The sequence below is a fragment of the Phaenicophaeus curvirostris genome, chromosome 1, assembly GCF_032191515.1.
Source record: "Phaenicophaeus curvirostris isolate KB17595 chromosome 1, BPBGC_Pcur_1.0, whole genome shotgun sequence".
In the NCBI taxonomy this organism is placed as follows: domain Eukaryota; kingdom Metazoa; phylum Chordata; class Aves; order Cuculiformes; family Cuculidae; genus Phaenicophaeus; species Phaenicophaeus curvirostris.
In genome coordinates this window covers 84,088,147-84,113,964 of record NC_091392.1, presented here as the reverse complement: position 1 = coordinate 84,113,964, position 25,818 = coordinate 84,088,147, and the positions used below count along the sequence as shown (strand labels likewise).

Genomic DNA, 25,818 nt, shown 5'->3' with positions numbered 1-25,818 from the left:
TCCTTTAGGTGTTATCAGGCTGCCTACTTCAGCGTGTGGCTTCTTGTGTTTGGTTTACATGTGTTAAATACAGACCATTGGCCATTCCTCAGAAAGTGCTAGAATTTGTGGCAAGGCTGGGCTGAGAAGCCCAACTGTGTTCCCCTGTGGAAGTTCAGCTTCAGTGATGGGAGCAGGGCAGGGGTTAGGAATGAGCTCCTTGAAGAAGCTGAGACAGTGGAATCCCAACACTCAGCCACTGGAGCAGGGAGCGACTGCCCTTCAATGTGGGAAGAGAGTCTGTGGCCTCCTGTGACACTGGTCCTTCCGTTGTGCATCCTCCACAGGAGCTCACTCCTGTGGTGTAACGTTACAAACCTTTGAGAAGTAGCAGGTCTCACATTAGCACCAGTAATGAACATCCTCTCGCAGAGGAGCACTTGGAGATAAAACTCAGCTTTCTGAGCCATGAAAACTCTCTGTGGCGAGAAGTTACCAGCACCAAAAAAGACGTTGTGGCTCCAAACTAATTTTATTTTAACAAAGCACCAATTGGTCTAATGCACCAGACTTACTCTCTCCCTTTATTTCATCTTGGGGAAATGGGGATGGGACTCTAGGGGCTGATAGGAGCAAAGGCATGTAAATCCTCCGTAGCAATCAGGAGGTAGAACATGCCCCTGCTAAGCAGTGCTGGTTCTACACTCAGAACACGCCTGCAACAAGAAGCCTGATAACACCCATAAGTTCACCGTGCCCTCTCCTCTCAAAGCTGCTTGTCCTTTCTTCAGGCTGTGGCCGAGAACACGCAGCAGAGTCATCTCAGAGTGGGCTCTGTTGAGATTGTGCATCCCCTGTGCGACTCACAAATTAATGATACAAGGCAAACATCAACATTTCCAAGGCTGGTAACAGCATTTTCTGAGCAGTTAAAATCAGGAATACCCACACCACAAACAAACAAAAGAACAAATCACAGACTGGTGGTAGCTGGAGGATTGTGCACAGCATCCAATCTTTCTGCTCACAGCAAGGTCAGCTAAACCAGTTGCCCACAACCTCCCTGGGCAGCCTGGCCCTCTGGGTGACCACCAATGCAATGGTCAAAGGGGCTGGGGGAACCCCTACGTGGCTGTTGCCTTTTTTCCCTTTCCCTGCACGGAACACCACTGAGAGGAGCCTGGCTCTTCACTGCCTCACCTTTCACTTGGCTTTCCCAGGGCTGAAGAAGCCCAGGTTTTCCAGCCTCTCCTTTGAAGTCACCTGCTCCAAGCAGTTGTCGGGCTGGCTGGATTTGCTCTGGTACATCCATACCTGCCCAGGACAGGGGCAGTGGCCCTGCTGTAGATATCAGCGTGGAATAGCAGGGAGGGGAGGAATGGCCCTGCCGGCAGAGCTCTCCCTAATGCAGCCCATGGGTGCCAGAGGGCACCTTTGCCACAAGGTGTCTCCCAGGTCCTCCTCTGCAGAGCTGCTCTCCAGCCAGGCAGGCCCAGCCCCTACCAGTTCTTCTTTCCCAGGATGCAGCACTTGGCATCCCCATTTGCTCACGCTTGTGAGATGACTCTCTGCCTGTTTCTCCAGCCTGTTGGCCTTCCTCTGAAGGGCAGCACAGCCACACGCTGTTATCAGCCACTCCTCTCAGTTTTAATAACTGCAAATGTGCTGAGGGCGTGCTCAGTCCCATCATCCAGGTCAGTGATTGTGTTAGACACATATCGAGTCATAGCAGGATATCAATTGGGTTGAGGAAGCATGATTTCCCCTTTCTAAATCCATGCTGACCCTTTCCAATCACCCTTTTTGTCCTTAGTATGCATGGAACTGGCTTCCAGCATAATTGGCTCCATCACCTTTCCAGGGACGGAGGCGAGGCTGATGAGCCTGTAGAGATACAGATGCTCCTTCTTGCCCTTCTTGAACAGTGGAGTGAGGTTTTCCTTTCTTCAGACCTTGGGAACCTCCAGGAGTGCCCATGAGCTTTCAAAGGATAGTGAGTGTTGCCTTGCAATGACATTGGGCATCTCCTTAGGCATCCATGGATTCATCCCCTCAAGTCCCATGGCATTGTCTAAGTCCAGTTTTGTTAAGTGTTCCCTTAGCCCGATCCAGCTCTGCTGAGGGAAGTCTTTGTGTTTCCAGACTTTCCTGCTCATTGTGGGGGCCTTGTGTTCCTGAAGGCAAGTCCTACCTGTAAAGGCTTCTTTTCATGTCCCTCACGGGCCTGCAATAAAGTATTTCTAGTTAAAACATAGAACACAAGTAAAGTTGTCTGGAATATGAAAAATACTCATGGAGAAAAACTCTGAGCATCGTAAATGATACTGAGAACCAGTACAGAGAAGAGTAAAACACCAGTCAGATCCGCCATATCAATTCCAGAGGAATGTTTATTGTTGTTAGTGCAAACGTGGTTGTCCAGCTTGAGTTCCTTTCCAGGAACTTTCCTTAGGACTGAGGAAAGAAGCAAGTTGTTGGTTGTTTTTTTTTTAACTTGTACACTCTCTTGCTTTCAATCTGTCCTGCTGCTGCAAGAGGATTAGCGAGATTGCAGGGGAACGCTTTTTTCAAAATACTACAATCTTCCTCTTTCTCTTGCTTTCAAAACTGCCGCAGCTCAAGTCTCTGTTCAGGTCTTTGCCCATGAGATACGCCTTACAATTTAAATCTTTAGCTGGATTCAAAGTTGCAAAACAGCACAGAAAAGATTCAGGCTTTCTTCTCCCTCCTTGCGGCAAACACATGAGTGCCAGTGTCGCTCCTCTTTCAATTTCCAGACCAAGGAATCCACCAAGAGGACTCAGCCATGGAATTCCTGTTCAGTTGCAATGAAGTCAGTGCTGACACTTGGGTTTGTGTTAGTGTAGGCAAAGGAGAGCTGCGTGACCCTACAGTTTAGGTATTGTGAAGGTGCAGGAACTCATCACTGCCAACAAGGACCTGCAAAGCAGGAAAACTAGTGAGTTCCTTGGAGTCACTGCAGCCTTCAGTGGGAGGGATGGTGTAGATTGACGTGTTTTGAGGATGGAGAAGCAATACAAGGGAATTGCATAAAAGCAATGGATTTTTCCCAGCAGCAAGGTGGCAAGAAAATCTATCACCTCAGAAGGTGTGTTCTTGTTTTAAACCAGACAGGGAGTCATGACGTTGTACAAACACCACCTAAACCTTCTATGCTTGTTTATCTTCTCTGGCTTCAAACCCTGTTAATTATTTCTTATGTTGTAGCTGGGTCCCAGCTGCCTGGAACTGATGCAAAGGCCACAACTGATCAGCTGCTAAGAGGAAAGTTATTTCTGTTGTGGATTGGACCCGCGCTCCATCTTTGTCACTGCAGACCTCACCTGAAGAATGCTCACACTGAAGGTGTTTGCTACTACAAAAAAAGGCATGAGCTTCACGAGTCTCCAGTGAAGCAGAGCCTTGATGACAGGGCAGTCACTCCCTGCTCCCAGGGCTGAGTGCTGGGATTCCACTGTCTGAGCTTCTTCAAGGAGCTCATTCCTAACCCCTGCCCTGCTCCCATCACTGAAGCTGAACTTCCACAGGTGAACACAGTTGGGCTTCTCAGCCCAGCCTTGCCACAAATTGTAGCACTTTCTGGGGAATGGCCAATGGTCTGTATTTAACACATGTAAACAAACACAAGAAGCCACATGCTGAAGTAGGCAGCCTGATAACACCTAAAGGAGACTGAGGAGGCCCAAGCTTTGTCTTCAGAGCTGCCGGACAGAGCAGCTGGAATGCATGTGCCCTGTCTTACAGCTCTAGTACCTCAGGTGGCAGAAACAGCCTTGAACAGCATTTCAGAGCCTACCTGAGCCTTAGCCGGGCAGCAGACCTAGACATGGCATGCAGCAGGAGGACAAATGGCTTTCAAAACTTATTTTATTGTGCTGCATTTACTGACACAGGCAGAATCCACGTACTGTTTGCACAAATGAGGTAACATTCCCATGATCTCTCAGCATTCTAGAGGATCATCTCTGGTTTTGCCTGTCCAATATTGGACAAGTTCGGGACCTTGTTTCCTCTCTGGAGGGGCGTGAAACACCAGCAAGTGGACATAATCTTCATCACCAACTTCGACCTAGAAATGAAAACAGGAGGAAAGTGAGGATCATGGGTGACCAGGCAAATGTCTGCACACCGGTGTGGTTAAGATACAGCAGTGACATACAATGTTTGCTCTGCTGCCACAAAGCCGGACTGCCACTGAGCAAGGCTTTCTGGCCTTCACTTGCAAAACAGACCCAGCAATTTCTTCAATCTTGCTTCACAGGAAGCTGCTCAAGTGCTTTTCTAGGAGAAGAGGAACGACGCTGTCAGAAACCTCCAAATCAACCAGCCAAACCAAACAAAGAAAAGAGAGGTTTGAAAACATAGAAATAACCATCAGGGAGGCTGTAAGCCTGCAGCACATGACACAGAACCAATCATCAACACCCATCGACTCAGAGGATGACATGCTTGAAGGAATTAAAAAATTCACTCTAACTCTGCATCAGGTCCTCAGGCTGAGTTTCAATTTGCCATGACAAACACACTTGGAGGACCTAAAAGTGACAGGAAAGCTACTGGGCCTTGAAACAGGAGGGTGGACTTACGACTTCTTTGATGGTCCTAAGAAGTGAACATTCACATGTGAGGAGCACTGTGCACATGCCATTAAGTTTTTCTATTCGTGTACTACAGTAGTGCCAAACAGAGGAATTTTAGAAGCATCTGCAGATAGCCCAAAGCTCCATTAGTCACTTGAGGTGGTTTTCCACAACAGCTGCGTCTCTTGCTTGCTGTAAGCCCCTGTGCAAGTCACCTAGGTTCTTGAACTACAGAACACCCCCTCCTATAATGAATACAAACCTTAATCAAGTAGCTGGTCCCAACAATTGCCTGAGACCTATATAGCACAGCAAGAAAGATGCCATAGGTCCTGCTCGCTGCCTTTTCAAGTTGTGGCTTGACCTGTAAAAAGAAAGGGGAAAATGCTTGGCAGGTTCATACACAGAATTTTCTTTCACATCTACCATTCCAATTTGCCTCCTTTCAAACAACACGCCCTTAAAGGAAAGAAACACAGACCCCCCAAAAGGGGGGATGCAACAAGACTGTAAACAAGTACTTCACAACTAACCTGAAGGCCTGTCCTTGGCACAAAGGACTCGAGACATAGAAACCGGGTCTGCACTGGCCCTAAAGTTAATGGTCCCAAACTTGGGCAGCAGTGTTATTACAGAATCATTAGGTTGGAAGAGACCCACCAGATCATCGAGTCCAACAAATCCTATCACACTCTAAACCATGCCCCTTAGCACCTCGTCCACCCATGACATAAACACCTTCAGGGAAGGTGACTCAACCATCTCCCCGGGCAGCCTGTTCCAGTGCCCAATAACCCTTTCTGTGAAAAACTTTTTCCTAATGTCCGGCCTAAACCTCCCCTGGGAGAGCTTGAGGCCATTCCCTCTTGTCTTGTCCCCTGTCACTTGGGAGAAGAGGCCAGCACCCTCCTCTCTACAACCTCCTTTCACATAGTTATAGAGAGCAATGAGGTCTCCCCTCAGCCTCCTCTTCTCCAGGCCAAACAACCCCAGCTCTCTCAGCCGCTCCTCGTAAGGCCTGTTCTCCAGCCCCTTTACCAGCTTTGTTGCTCTTCTCTGGACTCGCTCCAGAGCCTCAACGTCCTTCTTGTGGTGAGGGGCCCAGAACTGAAGACAGTATTAAAGGAGCTGTCTCACCAGTGCCAAGTACAGGGGGAGAATGTTGCTCCACCTCAAAGCAGAGCTTAAAATCCCAGAGAACTGCATCATGTAAGGGCCAGACTGTTATCCAGCTGGAAGCAGAGCAGGATTGCCCCAATGTAAGCTTCCTGTCCACAAGAATATTCTCCCTAGAAAACTATACCAGAGCCCTTGCAGTGGAGTGTGAGCCAAGTGCTGCTCGTTCCACCCCTTGTGCCAGCGCAGGGGGAACAGTGATACTGCTCCTCAGCAATGCAGTTGGGGTCACCACAAACAATTGTAGAGAATCCCTTTCCCTTTCTGTTCTGCTGTAAATGATCTCCTCTCTGACTGACCTCTTATCATATACTCCATCCCTCCTCCACGCTCCTATGCCCAGCTCTGGCAATTCCAGCTTTGACTGACCTGGAAAGTCCTCCAATGGAAGAAGGCTCCAAGGAGCTGGGCAAGAGGGATGAGGGAGCTTTCCTATGCCACGTGGTGTCCCTCCCCCTCATCTGGATGCACTTTATACCCTTGGAAGAGCTGCTGCACCACAGGGCATTAGAGGATCTGTAGAGGTGTTGGTCACATAGCTGCTTCCAGGAGAGGATCACTGCCTGGAACCAAACACCATGGCAACTGGACTCACCTCTCTGCCTTGCAAGGACCTCACCTTACCCTGCTGGCTCACCAGCAGCCCCTGCAGCACAGCTAGAACTGCGATACCTGAAAACACTGGGTGCCAGCAGAGAATATGCCGTTTATCCATAGCCTTATCCTGTATGGATGTTTCCTTAGCGCATACTACTAGATGGTTTGTCCCATCCATGTCCTTCAGAGAGGAATTCATTCTACCCAGTAGGATCTTCTCCCTTCAAATCAACCAACTTTATCTCAAAACAAGCAACCTACGGGCAGTCCAGCCTTTGCACAAGCTTCAAACTCAGCCCTTTGCACAGAGACTTCGTCTTCAGAGAGGCTGCAACTCACCTTCTTAGCAATCTCCTGGATTTCTGGAGTAGCTGGAATTGGATCAAAGTAGTGGTCAGTCATGATTGTGACAGGTAATGTCTCTGCAATGAGGGGTGTTTCTGAAGACAGGCCTTCAGCGCAGTCTGAGCAGAGGCACCGGGCACCTGGTATATATACAGGTGTCATGGGATCATATGACTGGTAACATAAGGAGCCAGTCTCTGTGTTTTGGAAGCACATCAGAGTTGCACCCAGTATTTCCCAACACCGTTTTGATTTGAATATCAGACACAAGCATGCAGTCATTTCCTTAATGCGGGTCCCACTCCAATTGCAACTGCACTCTCTCCATAGCCTTCCAAGTGGGAAAGAGAAGCTGACTGTATTTCCCTCTGAGTGACTTTGCTTCCCTCTGCCTGACCAGAAGGTGCCAAGGGAAACACCAGAACCAGAGGGGAAACCAAAAAGTACATCCTAGGTTCAGGTAAGTACTGCCAACAAGTTATTCCTGCTTCTTCCCCATCAAACCTACAGCTGCCTCCTGGCAAGCGCAGGAACAACTGAACATGCAGTACCAGTGGCATTGTCATTGCAACGCTAGTGCCCATTTCCCAGGGAACAAAGCACAATCCCTCTCACTCCAGGAGCTGCGTGTGCACAAGAGCTGTTCTCATTGCAAGGCGCTTGGAGGTCATTATCAGAAAGCTCCAAATCAAGCAGCCAAATCAGTCAAACAAAAGAGGAGTTTGAAAATAGAGAAGTAACCATCAGGGAGGCTGTAACTCTGCAGCACGTGAGAGAACCAAACATCCACACACAACGAATCAGAATATGACATGTTTGAAGGAAATGAAAAAAATTCTCTCTAACTCTGCATCAGGTCCTCAGGCTGACTTCCAATTTGCCGTGCCATGACCATGTCTGAAATCAGAGAGCCTAAAACACACACAACCTGCTGAGGAAAGGCCCACAACTCTCAGTAGGTCTGCCTGGTAATGGAGAACTCCCTCTTTAAGTTCAGTAATACGTCTTCCATCTGCTGGAACCAAACCTGTCCTTGGCCAGAGCAGCACTGACTGCACAGCACAGGCTGGTCAGTGTCCTAACCAGCCCACTGGCTATCCTGACAGGAGACAAGTGATGCAACAAGACTGTAAACAAGTACTTCACAACTAACCTGAAGGGCTGTCCTTGGCACAAAGGACTCGAGGTGGAGAAACTGGGACTGCACTGGCCCTAAATTCAACAGTCCCGAACTTGGGCCGCAGTGTTATTACAGAATCACCAGGTTGGAAGAGCCCCACAGGATCATTGAGTCCAACCATTCCTATCAACCACTAAACCATGTCCATGAGCACCTCATCCAACCATCTTTTAAACACCTCCAGGGATGGTGACTCAACAACCTCCCTGGGCACCTTGTTCCAGTGTCTATTGACCATTTCCATGAACAAAGTGGGACCAGACAAGATGCCTTTGTAGGTCAGAGACAACATCTTTCTCAAGAAAGAGAAAAATGTTCCCAGTTCTTGGGAATCAAGGGAATGGGAAAGGTTAGAGCTGCAAGTCTGCCGTTTTCTCCAAATTCATCACTACAGATGAGGAGCTCCTCACAGCCCAATTTGTGGAGGAGCTAAATGACTGGAAGTGACAGCTCATCTCCCTGAGGCTACACGATGCACCCAGCACCCATGCAGCACCTGTGACAGACCAGGATATTTGATAAACCTCTCCACTCACTGGCATGCAGACCTCACTGACTGCCCTAGGAAGGGATGCTGATGAGATCCCCAAGGCAGCACTGCCTGCCCCTCTGCACAACTCTGGATTCTGGTTAGTGAGAAATGCACGGAGCAAAGACTAGCAGGGTTCATTTCTAGCCTTGGGAAAACTCTAGGTGTGAAACTCAAGTAGTTAAATCTGTGTGGATTCCATGTTTTCTGGATTTTGACTTCAAAGCTGAAGGACAGTTTTTTCCCCCCAGCATGCACTGGGTTATGCAGAATGGAAGGGAAATACACACTGGGGAAATCAACCGTCAGCCAGCTGATGCTCGCGTTTACACGGGCAAATCAGCCTCTTCACTTTCTATGGGGCTGGGAATGGCTGCCCCACACCATACTAAAGAAAGGCAAGTCAAGTCTCTAGTGTGCTGACACATGCACATCATAGGATCATGTCTGTTCTGCGACTGAAATCTGTTTCAACTTTACCATCAAGGTAGTCAGCAAATTACTGGGCTGCTTGGTGTGGTATGTGAATCAAATAATGGACTCACAAATACCAGTTTTTCATCCTTTCCCTGATTCTACCATTCGGACTGTTGAGTTTAGGGCCAGTGCTGCCCCAGTTTCTCAATCTTGGGTCCTTTGTGGCAGACACGAGGCGGGCAGATCCTGGCTCTTTGGAACATCTTGTCAAGTCCGTGCATCTTATTTCCTTCTGAAAAACAGGAAGGGGCACGTTCTTCTGGCAGTGAATGCTGTCTTCTTCAGGCTGTAGGTGCTCACGACTGATGAAATATCGTAGAGTCCACTTCTGCTGAAGTTCAGGTTTCTGTTAATCCTACGTAATCCTAGGCAGTGTGGAAAATTCTTTGGAATCAATGTGGGGAGCAGGAAGTGAAATGCTTTTTGCAAGTCAGCATGTTGAACGTCAGGGCTTTTACTGTGATGATGTTAATGACAAATTTCTCAATTGGTAGATGGTGGGCTGTGAAGACCCTGTGTCATCTCATCCAGCCACTGTGATATCAGAAGATTAATCTCTTGACTTTCACAATCATTTCTACAGAAGTGGATTCATTATTATCAGTTACTGCCCTCTTTATTTATTGCTTTGAGCAATTTTATGAAGTAAATGCGTGTACAAGCCCAGAGACATCCCGCCTGCAAGCTGCAAGGATTTGTTTCTTCGCTCTTGGAATAGAACATACTTTACAGAATCCCAGTGCTGTTCTCCCAGCACAGATCCATCAAGTTAACAGCAGTACGGATATGTGAGGAGAAACAGCCACCTGTGCAAATGGTGAGTGCAGGCTGGAATGGAGTGTGATACCAGACAATACTGTTCAAGACTGTTTCTGTCACCTGAGGTACTAGAGCTGTAAGACAGGGCATGTGCATTCCAGCTGCTCTGCCCAGCAGCTCTGAAGACAAATCTTGGGCCTCCTCAGTCTCCTTTAGGTGTTATCAGGCTGCCTACTTCACGTGTAGGCAGCTTCAGCTTCTTGCGTTTGTTTTACCTGTGTTAAATACAGAACATTGGCCATTCCTTTGAAAGTGCTAGAATTTGTGGCAAGGCTGGGCTGAGAAGCCCAACTGTGTTCCCCTGTGGAAGTTCAGGTTCAGTGATGAGAGCAGGGCAGGGGTTAGGAATGAGCTCCTTGAAGAATCTGAGACAGTGGAATCCCAACACTCAGCCCCTGGAGCAGGGAGCTTTCTGAGGAATGGCCAATGGTCTGTATTTAACACATGTAAACCAAACACAAGAAGCCACACGCTGAAGTAGGCAGCCTGATAACACCTAAAGGAGACTGAGGAGGCCCAAGCTTTGTCTTCAGAGCTGTTGGGCAGAGCAGCTGGAATGCACGTGCCCTGTCTTACAGCTCTAGTACCTCAGGTGGCAGAAACAGTCTTAAAAAGCCTTTCAGAGCCTACCTGAGCCTTAGCCGGGCAGCAGACCTAGACATGGCATGCAGCAGGAGGACAAATCCATGTGCTTGCCCAACCCCTTTCCATCATCTTCCAGCAGTCCTGGATGTCTGGGGAAGTTTCCCTGGACTGGAGTCTGGCTGATGTTGTGCCCATCTACAAGAAGGGTCGCAGGAAGGATCTAGGGAACTACAGGCCTGTCAGTCTGACCTCAGTGCCAGGGAAAGTCATGGAGCAGGTGATCTTGAGTGTTATCGTGAAGCACATGCAAGAGAACCGGGAGATCAGGCCCAGTCAACACAGGTTCACAAAAGGCAGGTCTTGCCAAACTAACCTGATCGCCTTCTATGACAAAGTGACTCGGCTACTGGATGAGGGAAAGGCTGTGGATGTGTTCTTCTTGGACTTCAGTAACGCCTTTGACACAGTTTCTCACAGCATTCTGCTTTGGAAACTGCCAGCCTCTGGCCTGGACAGGCGCACACTCTCCTGGGTGGAAAACTGGTTGGATGGCCGGGCCCAGAGAGTGGGGGTAAATGGTGTGAAATCCAGCTGGAGGCCAGTGACCAGTGGGGTTCCCCAGGGCTCAGTGCTGGGTCCAGCCCTGTTCAATGTCTTTATCAATGACCTGGATGAAGGCATTGGCTGCACCCTTAGCAAGTTTGCAGATGACACTAAGCTGGGTGGAAGCGTTGATCTGCTGGAGGGTAGGGAGGCTCTGCAAAGGGATCTGAACAGGCTGGACCGCTGGGCAGAGTCCAATGGCATGAGGTTTAAAAAGGCCAAGTGCCGGGTCCTGCACTTGGGGCACAACAACCCTGTGCAGTGCTACAGACTAGGAGAAGTCTGTCTAGAAAGCTGCCTGAAAGAGAGGGACCTGGGGGTGTTGGTTGACAGCGACTGAACATGAGCCAGCAGTGTGCCCAGGTGGCCAAGAAGGCCAATGGCATCTTGGCTTGTATCAGAAACGGTGTGACCAGCAGGTCAAGGGAGGTTATTCTCCCTCTGTACTTGGCACTGGTGAGATCGCACCTCGAATCCTGTGTTCAGTTCTGGGCCCCTCACCACAAGAAGGATGTTGAGGCTCTGGAGCGAGTCCAGAGAAAAGGAACGATGCTGGTGAAGGGGCTGGAGAACAGGCCTTATGAGGAGCGGCTGAGAGAGCTGGAATTGTTTAGCCTGGAGAAGAGGAGGCTGAGGAGAGACCTTATTGCTCTCTACACCTATCTGAAAGGAGGTTGTGGAGAGAAGGGAGCTGGCCTCTTCTTCCAAGTGACAGGGGACAGGACAAGAGAGAATGGCCTCAAGCTCCAGCAGGGGAGATTCAGGCTGGACATTAGGAGAAAATATTCTACGGAAAGGGTCACTGGGCACTGGAACAGGCTGTCCAGGGAGGTGGTTGAGTCACCATCCCTGGAGGTGTTTAAAGGACGGGTGGATGAGGTGCTGAGGGGCATGGTTTAGTGACTGTTAGGAATGGTTGGGCTCGATGATACAGTGGGTCATTTCCAACCTAGTGATTCTATGATACTATGATTCCATGAAATAGTTTTCAAAACCTATTTTATTGTGCTGCATTTACCGACACAGGCAGAATCCACACGGAGTGTGCGCAACTGCGGCAGCATTCCCATGATGCCTCAGCATTCCAGAGGATCGTCTCTGCTTTTGCCAGGCCAATATTGGACAAGTTCTGGACCATGACTCCTCTCTGGAGGGGCCTGATACACCAGCATGTGGACATAATCTTCATCACCAACTTCGACCTAGAAATGAAAACAGGAGGAAAGTGAGGATTATGGGTGACCAGGCAAACGTCTGCACACCGGTGTGGTTAAGATACAGCAGTGACATGCAAGGTTTGCTCTGCTGCCACAAAGCCAGCCTGCCACTGAGCAAGGCTTTCTGGCCTTCACTTGCAAAACACACCCTGCAATTTCTTCAATCTTGCTTCACAGGAAGCTGTTCAAGTACATCAATAAGCTTTTCTGGGAGAAGAGGAACGACACTATCAGAAAGCTCCAAATCAACCAGCCAAACCAAACAAAGAAAAGAGGGGTTTGAAAATTGAGAAATAACCATCAGGGAGGCTGTTACTCTGCACCATGTGAAACAGAACCAAACACCAACACACATCGACTCAGAGGATGACATGCTTGAAGGAATTAAAAAATTCACTCTAACTCTGCATCAGGTCCTCAGGCTGAGTTCCAATTTGCCATGACAAACACACTTGGAGGACTTAAAAGTGACAGGAAAGCTACTGGGTCTTGAAATAGGAGGGTGGACTTATGACTCCTTTGGTGGTCCTAAGGAAGTGAACATTCACATGTGAGGAGCACTGTGCACATGCCATTAAGTTTTTCTATTCGTGTACTACAGTAGTGCCAAACAGAGGAATTTTAGAAGCATCTGCAGATAGCCCAAAGCTCCATTAGTCACTTGAGGTGGTTTTCCACAACAGCTGCGTCTCTTGCTTGCTGTAAGCCCCTGTGCAAGTCACCTAGGTTCTTGAACTACAGAACACCCCCTCCTATAATGAATACAAACCTTAATCAAGTAGTTGGTCCCAACAACTGCCTGAGACCTATATAGCACAGCAAGAAAGATGCCATAGGTCCTGCTCGCTGCCTTTTCAAGTTGTGGCTTGACCTGTAAAAAGAAAGGGGAAAATGCTTGGCAGGTTCATACACAGAATTTCCTTTCACATCTACCATTCCAATTTGCCTCCTTTCAAACAACACGTCCTTATAGGAAAGAAACCCAGACCCCCCAAAAGAATTCCATCAACACCTCCAGCCCTCGTTCCTAGAATTGCCTCCAGCATTCTTTAAAACTCTGTTAGAACTGGACTTCCCAGGCACCTGCCCCCTGACCCACAAGCTGCCCAGCTAAACTCCGGCACCATCATTATTTATGGACCAGCTCCTGCTTTATTACAGTTGTTTGTGTCTGATGTCAGCAATTCTCTACAGAAACACAGCTGCAGTGAATGTAAACCAACATCTTATTTCTATCACCTAAAAAGCCATAGAACAGCTGTAGGACAAGGAGACTGAAGAAATAACATTCCCCAGCTTATGAAGGATGACTCCAGGAAAGGCACAGGCATTAGGAAATAATCATGTAATTCCAAGATCAGATAGAGCTTGGGATGCCCAAGGCCTGCAGATGTTCTTCACAGCTTCACTCAAATCATAGGGATTGCTCCACCTCAAAGCAGAGCTTAAAATCCCAGAGAACTGCATCATGTAAGGGCCAGACTGTTATCCAGCTGGAGGCAGAGCAGGATTGCCCCAATGTAAGCTTCCTGTCCACAAGAATATTCTCCCTAGAAACCTATACCAGAGCCCTTGCAGTGGAGTGTGAGCCAAGTGCTGCTCGTTCCACCCCTTGTGCCAGCGCAGGGGGAACAGTGATACTGCTCCTCAGCAATGCAGTTGGGGTCACCACAAACAATTGTAGAGAATCCCTTTCCCTTTCTGTTCTGCTGTAAATGATCTCCTCTCTGACTGACCTCTTATCATATACTCCATCCCTCCTCCACGCTCCTATGCCCAGCTCTGGCAATTCCAGCTTTGACTGACCTGGAAAGTCCTCCAAGGAGCTGGGCAAGAGGGATGAGGGAGCTTTCCTATGCCACGTGGTGTCCCTCCCCCTCCTCTGGATGCACTTTATACCCTTGGAAGAGCTGCTGCACCACAGGGCATTAGAGGATCTGTAGAGGTGTTGGTCACATAGCTGCTTCCAGGAGAGGATCACTGCCTGGAACCAAACACCATGGCAACTGGACTCACCTCTCTGCCTTGCAAGGACCTCACCTTACCCTGCTGGCTCACCAGCAGCCCCTGCAGCACAGCTAGAACTGCGATACCTGAAAACACTGGGTGCCAGCAGAGAATATGCCGTTTATCCATAGCCTTATCCTGTATGGATGTTTCCTTAGCGCATACTACTAGATGGTTTGTCCCATCCATGTCCTTCAGAGAGGAATTCATTCTACCCAGTAGGATCTTCTCCCTTCAAATCAACCAACTTTATCTCAAAACAAGCAACCTACGGGCAGTCCAGCCTTTGCACAAGCTTCAAACTCAGCCCTTTGCACAGAGACTTCGTCTTCAGAGAGGCTGCAACTCACCTTCTTAGCAATCTCCTGGATTTCTGGAGTAGCAGGCGCAGGATCAGCGTAGTGGTCAGACATGATGGTGACAGGTAATGTCTCTGCAATGAGGGATGTTTCTGAAGACAGGCCTTCAGCGCAGTCTGAGCAGTGGCACCGGGCACCTGGTATATATACAGGTGTCATGGCATCATATGACTTGTCTCAGTGCTTAAGAAATGTATCAGGGTTGCACCTAATATTTCCCAACACCATTCTGATTTGCATATCAGAAGCAAGCATCTCCTCAGTGCGGGTCCCATTCCAGTTGCAATTGCACTCTCTCCATAGTCTTCCCAGTGGGAAAGAGTAGCTGACTGTATTTTCCCCTGAGTGACCGTGCTTCCCTCTGCCTGACCAGAAAGGTGCCAAGGGAAACACCAGAACTAGATGGGAAACCAAAAAGTACATCCTAGGTTCAGGTAAGTCCTGCCAATAAGTTATTCCTGCTTCTTTCCCATCAAACCCACAGCTGCCTTCTGGCAAGTGCAGGAACAACTGAACATGCAGTACCAGTGGCAGAATGTACAGTCAGGAGCATTCATTCTGCAGTTACAGTCGCACACACTCATATTCATGACCATGTATGAAATCACAAAGCCTAAAACACACACAACCTGTTGAGGAAAGGCTCACAACTTCTAGCAGCCCTGCCTGCTAAGGGAGAACTCTCACTTCAGGAGCACAGGAAAGCAAGGTTCGGTGTTCCTGCATCCGCCTCTCCAGCAAATGGGAGGCATGTTGCTCCAGAGCCTGGAACACAGAATCAGCAACAGACCAAACAATCTGATGTCCATAGATGGTGGGTTTTGAGAAAGGGCCTGAAATGAGAATGAGTGCTGCATAGGGGGGATGGGAACAGTTGGAGCTGCAAGTCTACAACTCAAAGGTCCAGTACCGTGGCAGCAGTGCTTTGGGACCAGAAGACATGCCTTTGTAGGCCTGAGACAAAGTCTTTCTGAAGAAAGGGAAAAATGTTCCCAGTTCTTGGGAATGAAGGGAATGGGAAGGGTTAGAGCTGCAAGTCTGCCAGTTTCTCCAACTTCATCCCTACAGATGAGGAGCCCCTCACAACCCAATTTGTGGAGGAGCTAAATGACTGGAAGTGACAGCTCATCTCCCTGAGGCCACAGGATGCACCCAGCACCCATGCAGCACCTGTGACAGACCAGGATATTTGATAAACTTGATAAACTTCCCCACTCACTGCATGCAAATCTCACTGACTGCCCTAGGAAGGGATGCTGATGAGATCCCCAAGGCAGCACTGCCCCTCTGCACAACTCTCGATTCTGATGAGTGAGAAATACATGAAGCACAAAGACTCACAGGGTTCATTTCTAACCCTGGTAAAACTCTACGTGTGAAACTCAAGCAGTTAAAGCTGTGTGGATTCCATGTCTTCTGGGTTTTGACTTCAAAGCAGAAGAACTGGAAGGGAAAACAACACGAACTCTCAGCAAGCCGATGCTCGAGTTTACACCAGCAAATCAGCCTCTTTGCTTTCCAAGGGACTGGCAATGGCTGCCCCAAACCCCAGTGCTATTTCTAAGACTGGCACGCAGTACTCATCCTGCACACAGACTTCATGAAGTGTCCTAGGTACCCGAATATTTGAGACCTGCTACCAACGATGACCAGCGGCAACAGACTGTCCTAGGCAACGCTCACCTATACCTCTCTCCATTAGGGTTTGGATGCAATGAAACAGCACTCGGCTTGTTGCCTTGCAGAGAAGAGCTGTCCCCGTTCCATCTCCTGCACCACATCCACAAGTTAGTGGGTGTCTCCATGTCAGTATTTCAGACTTGTCTGATATCACACTCCATTCCAGCCTGCACTCACCATTTGCACAGGTGGCTGTTTCTCCTCACATATCCGTACTGCTGTTAACTTGATGGATCTGTGCTGGGAGAACAGCACTGGGGTTCTGTAAAGTATGTTCTATTCCATAGTACATACAAGAGCGAAGAAACAAATCCTTGCAGCTTGCAGGCGGGATGTCTCTGGCCTTGTACACGCATTTACTTCATAAAATTGCTCAAGGCAATAAATAAAGAGGGCAGTAACTGATAATAATGAATCCACTTCTGTAGAAATGATTGTGAAAGTCAAGAGATTAATCTTCTGATATCACAGTGGCTGGATGAGATGACACAGGGTCTTCACAGCCCACCATCTACCAATTGAGAAATTTGTCATTAACATCATCACAGTAAAAGCCGTGACGTTCAACATGCTGACTTGCAAAAAGCATTTCACTTCCTGCTCCCCACATTGATTCCAAAGAATTTTCCACACTGCCTAGGATTACGTAGGAGTAACAGAAACCTGAACTTCAGCAGAAGTGGACTCTACGATATTTCATCAGTCGTGAGCACCTACAGCCTGAAGAAGACAGCATTCACTGCCAGAGGAATGTCCCACTTCCTATTTTACAGAAGGAAATAAGATGCACGGACTTGACAAGATGTTCCAAAGAGCCAGGATCTGCCCACCTCGTGTCTGCCACAAAGGACCCAAGATTGAGAAACTGGGGCAGCACTGGCCCTAAACTCAACAGTCCGAATGGTAGAATCAGGGAAGGGATGAAAAACTGGTATTTGTGAGTCCATTATTTGATTCACATACCACACCAAGCAGCCCAGTAATTTGCTGACTACCTTGATGGTAAAGTTGAAACAGATTTCAGTCGCAGAACAGACATGATCCTATGATGTGCATGTGTCAGCACACTAGAGACTTGACTTGCCTTTCTTTAGTATGGTGTGGGGCAGCCATTCCCAGCCCCATAGAAAGTGAAGAGGCTGATTTGCCCATGTAAACTCGAGCATCAGCTGGCTGACGGTTGATTTCCCCAGTGTGTATTTCCCTTCCATTCTGCATAACCCAGTGCATGCTGGGGGGAAAAAACTGTCCTTCAGCTTTGAAGCCAAAATCCAGAAAACATGGAATCCACACAGATTTAACTACTTGAGTTTCACACCTAGAGTTTTCCCAAGGCTAGAAATGAACCCTGCTAGTCTTTGCTCCGTGCATTTCTCACTAACCAGAATCCAGAGTTGTGCAGAGGGGCAGGCAGTGCTGCCTTGGGGATCTCATCAGCATCCTTTCCTAGGGCAGTCAGTGAGGTCTGCATGCCAGTGAGTGGAGAGGTTTATCAAATATCCTGGTCTATCACAGGTGCTGCATGGGTGCTGGGTGCATCCTGTGGCCTCAGGGAGGTGAGCTGGTTTCCAGTCATTTAGCTCCTCCACAAATTGGGCTGTGAGGGGCTCCTCATCTGCAGGGATGAAGTTGGAGAAACTGGCAGACTTGCAGCTCTAACCCTTCCCATTCCCTTCATTCCCAAGAACTGGTAACATTTTTCTCTTTCTTGAGAAAGACGTGGTCTCATGCCTACAAAGGCATCTTGTCTGGTCCCACTTTGTTCATGGAAACGGTCAATAGACACTGCTGCCCATGTTCGGGACTGTTGACTTTAGGGCCAATGCAGTCCCAGTTTCTCCATCTCGGGTCCTTTGTGCCAAGAACAGGCCTTCAGGTTAGTTGTGAAGTACTTGTTCACAGTCTTGTTGCATCACTTGTCTCCTGTCAGGAGGGCCAGTGGGCTGGTTAGGACACTGACCAGCCTGTGCTGTGCAGTCAGTGCTGCTCTGGCCAAGGACAGGTTTGTTTGGAGAAACCAGCAGACTTGCAGCTCTAACCTTTCCCATTCCCCCTGTGCAGCACACATTCTCATTTCATGCCCTCGGCCCTCGGCCAGAACCCACTGTCTATGGACAGACTGTTTGGTCTGTTGCTGCTCCTCTGGCCCAGGCTCTGGAACAACATCCCTTCCATTTGCTGGAGAAGCCGATGGCAGGAACATCGAAAGTCACAGAATCATAGAATAACCAGGTTGGAAGAGACCCACCAGATCATCGAATCCAATCATAGTCGCTTTCCTTTGCTCATTTTCTGGAAGATATTTTACTGAACCTGAAGAGGGAGTTCTCCAATACCAGGCAGACCTACTGAGAGTTGTGGGCCTGTCCTCAGCAGGGTGTGTGTGTTTTAGGCTCTCTGATTTCAGACATGGTCATGGCACGGCAAATTGGAGCTCAGCCTGAGGACCTGATGCAGAGTTAGAGTGAATTTTTTCATTTCCTTCAAACATGTCTTATTCTGATTCATTGTGTGTGGATGTTTGGTTCTCTCACATGCTGCAGGGTTACAGCCTCCCTGATGGTTATTTCTCTATTTTCAAACTCCTCTTCTGTTTGACTGATTTGGCTGCTTGATTTGGAGCTTTCTGATAATGACCTCCAAGCGCCTTGCAATGAGAACAGCTCTTGTGCACACGCAGCTCCTGGAGTGAGAGGGATTCTGCTTTGTTCCCTGGGAAATGGGCACTAGCGTTGCCATGACAATGCCACTGGTACTGCATGTTCAGTTGTTCCTGCGCTTGCCAGGAGGCAGCTGTAGGTTTGATGGGGAAGAAGCAGGAATAACTTATTGGCAGGACTTACCTGAACCTAGGATGTATTTTATGGTTTCCCCTCTGGTTCTGGTGTTTCCCTTGGCACCTTTCTGGTCAGGCAGAGGGAAGCAAAGTCACTCAGGAACATACAGTCAGCTTCTCTTTCCCACTTGGAAGGCTATTGCAACTGGAATAGGACCCGCACTGAGGAAATGACTGTGTGCTTGTGTCAGAATGATGTTGGGAAATGCAGGGTGTGACTCTGATGTGCTTCCTAAGCACAGAGACTGGCTCCTTATTTTACCAGTCATATGATCCCACGACACCTGTATATATACCAGGTGCCCAGTGCCTCTGCTCAGACTGCGCTGAAGGCCTGTCTTCAGAAACACCCCTCATTGCAGAGACATTACCTGTCACAATCATGACTGACCACTACTTTGATCCAATTCCAGCTACTCCAGAAATCCAGGAGATTGCTAAGAAGGTGAGTTGCAGCCTCTCTGAAGATGAAGTCTCTGTGCAAAGGGCTGAGTTTGAAGCTTGTGCAAAGGCTGGACTGCCCGTAGGTTGCTTGTTTTGAGATAAAGTTGGTTGATTTGAAGGGAGAAGATCCTACTGGGTAGAATGAATTCCTCTCTGAAGGACATGGATGGGACAAACCATCTAGTAGTATGCGCTAAGGAAACATCCATACAGGACAAGGATATGAATAAACGGCATATTCTCTGCTGGCACCCAGTGTTTTTGGCATCACAGTTCTAGCTGTGATGCAGGGGCTGCTGGTGAGCCAGCAGGGTAAGGTGAGGTCCTTGCAAGGCAGAGAGGTGAGTCCAGTTGCCATGATGTTTGGTTCCAGGCAGTGATCCTGTCCTGGATGCAGCTATGTGACCAACACCTCTACAGACCCTCTAATGCCCTGTGGTGCAGCAGCTCTTCCAGGGGTATAAAGTGCATCCAGAGGAGGGGGAGGGACACCACATGGCATAGGAAAGCTCCCTCATCCCTCTTGCCCAGCTCCTTGGAGCCTTCTTCCATTGGAGGACTTTCCAGGTCAGTCAAAGCTGTAGTTGCCAGAGCTGGGCATAGGAGCGTGGAGGAGGGATGGAGTATATGATAAGAGGTCAGTCAGAGAGGAGATCATTTACAGCAGAACAGAAAGGGAAAGGGATCCTCTGAGTCGATGTTTGTTGATGTTTGGTTCTGTGTCATGTGCTGCAGAGTTACAGCCTCCCTGATGGTTATTTCTATGTTTTCAAACCCCTCTTTTCTTTGTTTGGTTTGGCTGGTTGGTTTGGATCTTTCTGACAGCATCGTTCCTCTTCTCCTAGAAAAGCTTATCGATGTACTTGAGCAGCTTCCTGTGAAGCAAGATTGAAGAAATTGCAGGGTGTGTTTTGCAGGTGAAGGCCAGAAAGCCTTGCTCAGTGGCAGGCTGGCTTTGTGGCAGCAGAGCAAAAACTGCATGTCACTGCAGTATCTTAACCACACTGGTGTGCAGACATTTGCCTGGTCACCCATGATCCTCACTTTCCTCCTGCTTTTCATTTCTAGGTTGAAGTTGCTGATGGCGATTATGTCCACTTGCTGGTGTTTCAGGCCCCTCCAGAGAGGAATTACGGTCCTGAACTTGTCCAATATTGGCCTGGCAAAACCAGAGATGATCCTCTGGAATGCTGAGAGTTCATGGGAATGCTGCCGCAGTTGCGCACACTCCGTGTGGATTCTGCCTGTGTCGGTAAATGCAGCACAATAAAATAAGTTTTGAAAGCTATTTTATGGAATCATAGTATCATAGAATCACTAGGTTGGAAAAGACCCACTGGATCATCGAGTCCAACCATTCCTAACAGTCACTAAACCATGCCCCTCAGCACCTCATCCGCCCGTCCTTTAAACACCTCTAGGGAAGGTGACTCAACCACCTCCCTGGGCAGCCTGTTCCAGTGCCCAAATAAGATTTGAAAGCTATTTGTCCTCCTGCTGCATGCCATGTCTAGGTCTGCTGCCCGGCTAAGGCTCAGGTAGGCTCTGAAATGCTGTTCAAGGCTGTTTCTGCCACCTGAGGTACTAGAGCTGTAAGACAGGGCATATGCATTCCAGCTGCTCTGTCCGGCAGCTCTGAAGACAAAGCTTGGGCCTCCTCAGTCTCCTCTAGGTGTTATCAGGCTGCCTACTTCAGCGTGTGGCTTCTTGTGTTTGGTTTACATGTGTTAAATACAGACCATTGGCCATTCCTCAGAAAGTGCTAGAATTTGCGGCAAGGCTGGGCTGAGAAGCCCAACTGTGTTCCCCTGTGGAAGTTCAGCTTCAGTGATGGGAGCAGGGCAGGGGTTAGGAATGAGCTCCTTGAAGATGAGACAGTGCAGTGAGACTTTGCAGGTCCATGTTTGCAACGACAAGTTCCTGCACCTGCGGGTGTTCAGAAGCTTCCCTCACAAAAACAAGCCACTGAGTCCCACAGTTAGCAGAACAGTAAGACCAAGGGTGATGAACTGGCTTGTTTCTAGCATCCCTCCCACTGAAGGCTGCAGTGACTCCAAGGAACTCACTAGTTTTCATGCTTTGCAGGTCCTTCTTCGCAATGATGAGTTCCTGCACCTTCACAATATCTAAACTGTAGGGTCACACAGCTCTCCTTTTGCCTACACTAACACAAAGCCAAGTGTCAGCACTGACCTCAGTGCAACTGAACAGGAATTCCATTGTCTGAGTCCTCTTGGTGGATTCCTTGGTCTGGAAATTGAAAGCGGAGCAACACTGGCACTCGTGTTTGCAGCAAGGAGGGAGAGGAAAGCCTGAATCTTTTCTGTGCTGTTTTGCAACTTTGAATCCAGCTAAAGATTTAAATTGTAAGGCGTATCTCATGGGCAAAGACCTGAACAGAGACTTGAGCTGCAGCAGTTTTGAAAGCAAGAGAAAGAGGAAGATTGTAGTATTTTGAAAAAAATGTTCCCCTGCAATCTCGCTAATCCTCTTGCAGCAGCAGGACAGAATGTCCAGTAGAGGGTGTACAAGTTAAAAAATGCCAACACCTTGCTTCTTTCCTCAGTCCTAAGGAAAGTTCCTGGAAAGGAACTCAAGCTGGACAACCACGTTTGCACTAACAACAATAAACATTCCTCTGGAAATGAAATGGCGGATCTGACTGGTGTTTCACTCTTGTCTGTACTGGTTCTCAGTATCATTTACGATGCTCAGAGTTTTTCTCCATGAATATTTTTCATATTCCAGACAACTTTACTTGTGTTCTATGTTTTAACTGGAAATACTTTATTGCAGGCCCGTGAGGGACATGAAAAGAAGCCTTTACAGGTAGGACTTGCCTTCAGGAACACAAGGTCCCCACGATGAGCAGGAAAGTCTGGAAACACAAAGACTTCCCTCAGCAGAGCTGGATCGGGCTAAGGGAACACTTAACAAAACTGGACTTACACAATGCCATGGGATTTGAGGGGATGAATCCATGGATGCCTAAGGAGATGCCCAATGTCATTGCAAGGCAACACTCACTATCCTTTGAAAGCTCATGGGCACTGCTGGAGGTTCCCAAGGTCTGAAGGAAGGAAAAACTCACTCCACTGTTCAAGAAGGGCAAGAAGGAGCATCTGCATCTCTACAGGCTCATCAGCGTCACCTCTGTCCCTGGAAAGGGTATGGAGCCAATTATACTGGAAGCCAGTTCCATGCATACTAAGGACAAAAAGGGTGATTGGAAAGAGTCAGCATGGATTTAGAAAGGGGAAATCACGCTTCCTCAACCCAATTGATATCCTGCTATGACTCGATATGCGTCTAACACAATCACTGACCTGGATGATGGGACTGAGCACGCCCTCAGCACATTTGCAGTTATTAAAACTGAGAGGAGTGGCTGATAACAGCGTGTGGCTGTGCTGCCCTTCAGAGGAAGGCCAACAGGCTGGAGAAACAGGCAGAGAGTCATCTCACAAGCGTGAGCAAATGGGGATGCCAAGTGCTGCATCCTGGGAAAGAAGAACTGGTAGGGGCTGGGCCTGCCTGGCTGGAGAGCAGCTCTGCAGAGGAGGACCTGGGAGACACCTTGTGGCAAAGGTGCCCTCTGGCACCCATGGGCTGCATTAGGGAGAGCTCTGCCGGCAGGGCCATTCCTCCCCTCCCTGCTATTCCACACTGATATCCACACCAGGGCCACTGCCCCTGTCCTGGGCAGACATGGATGTACCAGAGCAAATCCAGCCAGCCCGACAACTGCTTGGAGCAGGTGACTTCAAAGGAGAGGCTGGGAAACCTGGGCTTCTTCAGCCCTGGGAAAGCCAAGTGAAAGGTGAGGCAGTGAAGAGCCAGGCTCCTCTCAGTGGTGTTCCGTGCAGGGAAAGGGAAAAAAGGCAACAGCCACGTAGGGGTTCCCCCAGCCCCTTTGACCATTGCATTGGTGGTCACCCAGAGGGCCAGGCTGCCCAGAGAGGTTGTGGGCAACTGGTTTAGCTGACCTTGCTGTGAGCAGAAAGGTTGGATGCTGTGCACAATCCTCCAGCTACCACCAGTCTGTGATTTGTTCTTTTGTTTGTTTGTGGTGTGGGTATTCCTGATTTTAACTGCTCAGAAAATGCTGTTACCAGCCTTGGAAATGTTGATGTTTGCCTTGTATCATTAATTTGTGAGTCGCACAGGGGATGCACAGTCTCAACAGAGCCCACTCTGAGATGACTCTGCTGCATGTTCTTGGCCACAGCCTGAAGAAAGGACAAGCAGCTTTGAGAGGAGAGGGCACGGTGAACTTATGGGTGTTATCAGGCTTCTCGTTGCAGGCGTGTTCTGAGTGTAGAACCAGCACTGCTTAGCAGGAGCATGTTCTACCTCCTGATTGCTACAGAGGATTTACATGCCTTTGCTCCTATCAGCCCCTAGAGTCCCATCCCCATTTCCCCAAGATGAAATAAAGGGAGAGAGTAAGTCTGGTGCATTAGACCAATTGGTGCTTTGTTAAAATAAAATTAGTTTGGAGCCACAGGGTCTTTTTTGGTGCTGGTAACTTCTCACCACGAAGAGTTTTCATGGCTCAGAAAGCTGAGCTTTATCTCCAAGTGCTCCTCTGCGAGAGGATGTTCATTACTGGTGATAATGTGACACTCGTTGCTTCTGAAAGGTTTGTAACTTTAGACTGCAGGAGTGAGCTCCTGTGCAGACTGCATGGGATGCACAACGGAAGGACCAGTGCCACAGGAGGCTGCGGACTCTCTTCCCACTTTGAAGGGCAGTCGCTCCCTGCTCCAAGGGCTGAGTGCTGGGATTCCACTGTCTCAGCTTCTTCAAGGAGCTCATTCCTAACACCTGCCCTGTTCCCATCACTGAAGCTGGACGTCCACAGGGGAACACAGTTGGGCTTCTCAGCCCAGCCTTGCCGCAAATTCTAGCACTTTCTGAGGAATGGCCAATGGTCTGTATTTAACACATGTAAACCAAACACAAGAAGCCACACGCTGAAGTAGGCAGCCTGATAACACCTAGAGGAGACTGAGGAGGCCCAAGCTTTGTCTTCAGAGCTGCCGGACAGAGCAGCTGGAATGAATATGCCCTGTACCTCAGGTGGCAGAAACAGTCTTGAACAGCATTTCAGAGCCTACCTGAGCCTTAGCCGGGCAGCAGACCTAGACATGGCATGCAGCAGGAGGACAAACACATGTGCTTGCCCAACCCCTTTCCATCATCTTCCAGCAGTCCTGGATGTCTGGGGAAGTTTCCCTGGACTGGAGTCTGGCTGATGTTGTGCCCATCTACAAGAAGGGTAGCAGGAAGGATCTAGGGAACTACAGGCCTGTCAGTCTCACCTCAGTGCCGGGGAAAGTCATGGAGCAGGTGATCTTGAGTGCTATCATGAAGCACATGCAAGAGAACCGGGAGATCAGGCCCAGTCAACACAGGTTCACAAAAGGCAGGTCTTCCCAAACTAACCTGATCACCTTCTATGACAAAGTGACTCGGCTACTGGATGAGGGAAAGGCTGTGGATGTGGTCTTCTTGGACTTCAGTAAAGCCTTTGACACAGTTTCTCACAGCATTCTGCTTAGGAAACTGCCAGCATCTGGACTGAACAGGCGCACACCCTCCTGGGTGGAAAACTGGTTGGATGGCCGGGCCCAGAGAGTGGGGGTAAATGGTGTGAAATCCAGCTGGAGGCCAGTGACCAGTGGGGTTCCCCAGGGCTCAGTGCTGGGTCCAGCCCTGTTCAATGTCTTTATCAATGACCTGGCTGAAGGCATTGAGTGCACCCTTAGCAAGTTTGCAGATGACACTAAGCTGGGTGGCAGTGTTGATCTGCTGGAGGGTAGGGAGGCTCTGCAAAGGGATCTGAACAGGCTGGACCGCTGGGCAGAGTCCAATGGCATGAGGTTTAAAAAGGCCAAATGCCGGGTCCTGCACTTAGGGCACAACAACCCTGTGCAGACCTACAGACTAGGAGAAATCTGTCTAGAAAGCTGCCTGGAGGAGAGGCACCCAGGGGTGTTGGTTGACAGCCGACTGAACATGAGCCAGCAGTGTGCCCAGGTGGCCAAGAAGGCCAATGGCATCTTGGCTTGTATCAGAAATGGCATGGCCAGCAGGCCCAGGGAGGTTATCCTCCCTCTGTACTTGGCACTGGTGAGATCGCACCTCGAATCCTGTGTTCAGTTCTGGGCCCCTCACCACAAGAAGGATGTTGAGGCTCTGGAGCGAGTCCAGAGATGAGCAACAAAACTGGTGAGGGGGCTGGAGAACAAGTCTCATGAGGAGTGGCTGAGAGAGCTGGGGTTGTTTAGCCTGGAGAAGAGGAGGGTGAGGAGAGACCTTATTGCTCTCTACACCTATCTGAAAGGAGGTTGTGGAGAGGAGGGAACGGGCCTCTTCTCC

General features: G+C 49.0%; 1 protein-coding gene and 2 long non-coding RNA genes across 3 annotated transcripts; 1 reads left to right on the top strand and 2 right to left on the bottom strand.

Annotated features, from left to right (window-relative positions):
• Nucleotides 1–3,812: 3,812 nt before the first annotated feature.
• Nucleotides 3,813–7,092, bottom strand: LOC138716723 (uncharacterized). The gene is made up of 3 exons (XR_011336715.1): nt 6,693–7,092; nt 4,843–4,944; nt 3,813–4,069 (listed from the first exon to the last, which is right to left on the bottom strand). It is a non-coding gene; the product is annotated as an uncharacterized lncRNA (long non-coding RNA).
• Nucleotides 7,093–11,905: 4,813 nt separating this feature from the next.
• Nucleotides 11,906–14,571, bottom strand: LOC138716722 (cystatin-A5-like). The gene is made up of 3 exons (XM_069849894.1): nt 14,466–14,571; nt 12,878–12,979; nt 11,906–12,093 (listed from the first exon to the last, which is right to left on the bottom strand). Exons 1-3 carry the CDS (start codon nt 14,526–14,528, stop codon nt 11,968–11,970), a joined length of 291 nt encoding a protein of 96 aa, XP_069705995.1. The 5' UTR covers nt 14,529–14,571; the 3' UTR covers nt 11,906–11,967.
• Nucleotides 14,572–19,199: 4,628 nt separating this feature from the next.
• Nucleotides 19,200–20,722, top strand: LOC138725516 (uncharacterized). The gene is made up of 2 exons (XR_011338253.1): nt 19,200–19,435; nt 20,503–20,722. It is a non-coding gene; the product is annotated as an uncharacterized lncRNA (long non-coding RNA).
• The last annotated feature ends 5,096 nt before the right edge of the window (nt 20,723–25,818 follow it).

What these genes read in the sequence shown, in the direction of transcription:
- LOC138716722 (XM_069849894.1), bottom strand. Translation starts at nt 14,528, where the DNA reads ATGTCTGACCACTACGCTGATCCTGCGCCTGCTACTCCAGAAATCCAG. An exon ending in TCCAGGAGATTGCTAAGAAG is followed by an intron (nt 12,980 to 14,465) that starts GTGAGTTGCAGC and finishes TTCTTTTTACAG; the next exon opens with GTCAAGCCACAACTTGAAAA. An exon ending in GGACCAACTACTTGATTAAG is followed by an intron (nt 12,094 to 12,877) that starts GTTTGTATTCAT and finishes TTTCATTTCTAG; the next exon opens with GTCGAAGTTGGTGATGAAGA.